Raw genomic sequence first — 4,749 nt, 5'->3', positions numbered from 1 at the left:
GAAGAACGAAGTATTTCTAGTGGGGTGGAGGTGAAGTAGACAGCGTGGGCAGATGAGCTTTCCAACCTGAATATCATGTTCTCCACCTCTCTCTCACACAGGCTTCACAGCTAGACCACAGGCTTATAGGACGTGGCTCCTGTCCTATAAAAATGAGTTAAGGCACAATGTCAGAGCAAAAGAACCCACACTTCAGGCTCTTCCTGCAGGAAGCCCCCACCAGTGGCTAGAGACATAAATGAGCTGCTGCTGCTCACCGGTGCACTTGGCCCCAGTCCCACCACACCTGTTAAGCACATCTGTGGACTGATCTGAGGAGGGCCTAGGGTAACCCTCAGTAACTGTGGTGGTATTGTTTCATTTTGTTGAGACAATGTTTCTCTGTGTATCCCTGAATGTCCTGGATCTCACTCTGTAAACCAAGCTGGCCTAGAACTCAGAGATCCACCTACCTTTGCCTCCCAAGAGCTGGGATTAAAGGCGTGCACCCCCACCACCCAGCTCAGTAACTGTTTTTTTTTTAAGGCCACTAATGAAAAACATGAAGAATTACTGCAAAACAAGGAATGACAGGGAACAGTACAGAGAGGGTCAAGGAGAAGGGAATTGGGGGGAAATGCTTGGAAATTTGCTTAGACTGGATTTAGGGGTGTCAATGCTCAGGGATGGGGATGTGGAATATCTGTGTGTGGTCCTTCTCTCCTGCAGATGTTCATCATTGACAAGGTGGATGGGGATGTCTGCTCACTGAACGAGTTCTCCATCACTGGCTCTACTTATGCTCCTGAGGGAGAGGTGTAAGTCATCCAGGAATCTCCTTAGTACTGTGTGCATACCCCCACGTCTCTCCGGGGATGACCTCCTATTCGTTTCCCCTTCCTTCTTCTCTCCCTACTTTCCCAACCTTGATCTCTCCCACCCAATGCCTGTCTGCATCTCCCTGCTCTCTGCATCTCATCATGCTCTGTTCTCTATCATTTCTCTCCTGCCTTCCTCCCTACTTTGATGCCAGCTTGAAGAATGATAAGCCAGTCCGAGCAGGGCAGTATGATGGGCTAGTGGAGCTCGCTACCATCTGTGCCCTCTGCAATGACTCCTCCTTGGACTTTAATGAGGTAATCTTCTACCTCCCCCTCCACCCACCCAAAGCCTTGCCTCTTCCACTTCTGCAGCTCAGAGTCCAGGCTTCCTTCCTGGGCAATCCAGTGGAAAAGCAGTCTTAGGAAGCCAACATAAATGCAAGGAGGGGTGGCTGGCTTCTTCTTGTTCCATCCAGACGAAGATGTGTTGGTTGAGGACAGGGGACAGGGAATCTAGGCACGCACTTCCTCTTCCTCCTCTGTCCATTTCAGACCAAAGGTGTCTATGAGAAGGTGGGCGAGGCCACGGAGACTGCTCTCACCACCTTGGTGGAGAAGATGAATGTGTTCAACACGGAAGTGAGAAGCCTCTCTAAAGTGGAGCGGGCCAACGCCTGCAACTCAGTGAGTCGGGACGCCCTCCATAGGCCTAGCCCCAAGATCTAGGCTAACCCAGACAGACAAAGCCTTGTGTCTGTGCTGGAACTCCAAGGGCTTACCCATTGCTTTTCCAATCCAGGCTGAGCTCTGGTGAAATCCCCTTTCCCCACAGTCATACAGCTAGTGCTGTCTGGCTACAATACCCTGGGAGGTCACTTCCTCTTGTTGTGACCCAAGGTTGGACAGAAGCCATGGCACCTTGGTCTCTGTCTGTTCTCAGGTCTTGGTGTGGGTTCTGGCCTGTGCAGCTGTCAATCCCACAGGGTGGTGAGGTCCACTCCAGGAGATAGGGACAGTGCTGGCACTTACTGGGCTCTTGCTGTGACCACTTGGTGGTCTCTTGAGTATAATGCTACCCACATCTCTCTTTCTTGACATCCTCCTGCCTCAGCCTTCAAGAGTTGGCATTAACAGTATGTACATCCATGGGTGGCTTTCCTCTATCTCTCTATTTTGTTGTTGGTCCTAGAAAGTGAATCCAGAAACTTACATGTGCTAGGCGAAATTTTTTTTTTCTTTTTTCAAGACAAGGATTTCTCTGTGTAGCGCGGGTTGCCCTGAAACTCACTCTGTAGACCAGGCTGGCCTTGGGCTCGGAGATTCAGCTGCCTTCCTCTCCTGAGTGCTGGGACTAAAGGGATCTGTCACCACTGCCTCTTCTCTCTTTTTAAATTTTATTCACATTAGTGTTCTGCTTCTGTGTAATGCTTGTGTGAATGTGTCAAATCCCCTGGAACTGGCATTACAAACAGTTGTGAGCTGCCATAAGGGTGCTGGGATTTGAACCTGGGCCCTTTGGAAGAGGAGCCAGTGCTCTTAACCACTGAACCATATCTCCAGCCTTATTTCTTTCCTTTACCAAAACAATTTTTTTATTAATTTAAAATTTTCCTTTCTTGTATTGTGAGATATACGTGGCTGCTTTGTTTATTGTTCTGTATTTGTGTGCAATGGGGTGTATGATATGTAGTGGGGAGCTCATGTACTGTGGTGTGTATGTGGAGGTCAGAGACCTTTTGGGAATTGTTTCTTGTCTTTCACTGTGGTTCTGGAATTCAACTCAGGCTTGCATGGTCATCAGCTTGTGTCACAAACACCTTTTCCACTAAGCCATCTCTGCTTTAATATCACAAAAAAAAAAAAAAGAAAAAGAAAAAAAAAAAAAGAAAGGTTTTGTTTTTTTTTGTTTTTGTTTTTGTTTTCAGTGTTAAGGATTAAGTTTGAGGCTTCATGCCTGATAGGCAAATGTTTTCATTGCTGCTTCCCTGACTCTTGTTATTTCTATTTGATTCTGTGGAGGGTTTGTATATCTATCTATGCATGTATCTATCTTTCTAAGCGACTGTCTGTCTATCTATCTCTCTATCTATCTATCCATCTATGGGTTTGTATATCTATCTATCTATCTATCTATCTATCTATCTATCTATCTATCTATCTATCTATCTATCTATCTATCTATCTATGGGTCTATTTATCTATCTATCCATCTATGGGTTTGTATATCTATGTATCTATCTATCTATCTATCTATCTATCTATCTATCTATCTATCTATCTATCTACCTACCTACCTACCTATCTGTATATGATGCTGGGACTGAGCCCCCAAGCCCCTTACATACTAGGCTGGCACTTTACCACTGAGCTAGAGCCTTAGTCCCATCTGCAGTGCAGTTGGTAAATAAAGGCTGCCATTCTTTTCTTTCATTTCATTTTGTTTTGAGATAAAGCCCATGCTGCACAGGCCAGATTGGTCTTGAGCTCACAGCACTCCTCCAGCTTTAGTTACAGGTGTACGTCATGCTTGGCCATGCTTGGCTTTGGCTCTCACTTATTTATCACTGTGTGCTTGGTACTAGGCCTACACTGTCTAATAATGCATGTGTTGTTTAGATTCAAGTTAAATAGAGGTACTTAGGAAGCAGAGGCAGGAGAATTACAGTGAGTTCAATGCCAACCTGGAGACCCTGTTTCATTGGTCTCATTGGCCACATAACCCACTGGCATCACATCTGACGGAGCAGATTGTATGTTTCTTTGGTCGTTGAAATTCTGTTGGGCAGCAGCGTGCAAGGCCACTCTGTTTCTGATGTGCTTTAAACTGGACACTTGAGCTTTGGGTGTGGCTCAGTGGTAGTGCACCTGCCTGGCATGTATGAGCCATGAGTTCTAGCCTCAGCACTACAAATATGAAGAAGAGCCCACTGTCCAAATGGCAGGTCACAGTCCTGGACTTCTCCGCTTGTCCTGTCTGTAACAGACTTTGCTTTAGGCCCAGCCTCAGTGTAGAGTTTACTCTGCCATAGATGCTTTGGAGCTGTATTGAAGGGATCTGGTCTCTGCCTCCCAGGTGATCCGCCAACTAATGAAGAAGGAATTCACCCTGGAATTTTCCCGAGACAGGAAGTCTATGTCTGTCTACTGTTCACCAGCTAAGTCTTCACGGGCTGCTGTAGGCAACAAGATGTTTGTCAAGGTCAGGAACCTTTTCTCTCCTACGCTGGGGCCCTCTCCTATGGCTGCCTTCTGAATCCTGGAAGGCAGGCAAGGACCTCTGAATGCTGTTCTGGTTTTCTAGGGCGCCCCTGAGGGGGTCATCGATCGCTGTAACTATGTGCGTGTTGGCACAACCCGTGTGCCCTTGACAGGCCCTGTGAAGGAGAAGATCATGTCTGTGATCAAGGAGTGGGGCACTGGTCGGGATACACTACGATGCCTGGCGCTGGCCACCCGAGATACACCCCCCAAACGGGAGGAGATGGTTCTGGATGATTCAGCCAAGTTCATGGAGTATGAGGTGAGCCAGGAAGGGTCTCTTCTTGTCCTAGGACTTGTGTTGAGACAGTTTTCCCCAATGGCTCCCTCTTGCCTGCTCCCGTGATTCTCACTCCCTAGTAGAGTGTGTCAAATGAATGGCTGTGTCCTGTGGATCCCCAAATCACAAGGCATGAAGGTGTGAGAGTTTCATGAAACACCTAACCCAGTCAGACTCGGTATCTCGGCCCTCAGTAGACTGAGATCGGCCAGCCTCACAAGCAAGACTCCGTATCAGAAACAACCATGAAAACAAAAGTCGAGAAAAGAAGACAGGGTCGTGAGCCGGGCGTGGTGGCACACACCTTTAATTCCAGCACTCGGGAGGCAGAGGCAGGCGGATTTCTGAGTTCAAGGCCAGCCTGGTCTACAAAGTGAGTTCCAGGACAGCCAGGGCTACACAGAGAAACCC

The 4,749-nt window shown here is 47.6% G+C and overlaps 1 protein-coding gene across 2 annotated transcripts in view; it reads left to right on the top strand.

Moving 5' to 3' along the window:
• Atp2a1 (ATPase sarcoplasmic/endoplasmic reticulum Ca2+ transporting 1) overlaps window positions 1-4,749 on the top strand; it is an 18,383-nt gene that overhangs the window by 9,397 nt on the left and 4,237 nt on the right. For both annotated transcript variants that reach the window (XM_021221747.1, XM_021221737.2), the window contains exons 10-14: window positions 709-797; window positions 1,013-1,115; window positions 1,353-1,484; window positions 3,874-3,999; window positions 4,102-4,320. In XM_021221747.1, the coding sequence (XP_021077406.1) occupies window positions 709-797; window positions 1,013-1,115; window positions 1,353-1,484; window positions 3,874-3,999; window positions 4,102-4,320 (669 nt within the window). The remainder of the gene's footprint in view (window positions 1-708; window positions 798-1,012; window positions 1,116-1,352; window positions 1,485-3,873; window positions 4,000-4,101; window positions 4,321-4,749) is intronic.

Source organism: Mus pahari, chromosome 1 (assembly GCF_900095145.1).
Source record: "Mus pahari chromosome 1, PAHARI_EIJ_v1.1, whole genome shotgun sequence".
NCBI lineage: Eukaryota > Metazoa > Chordata > Mammalia > Rodentia > Muridae > Mus > Mus pahari.
Note: the sequence above shows the minus strand (reverse complement) of the source record. Positions and strands in the feature narration are given on the sequence as shown.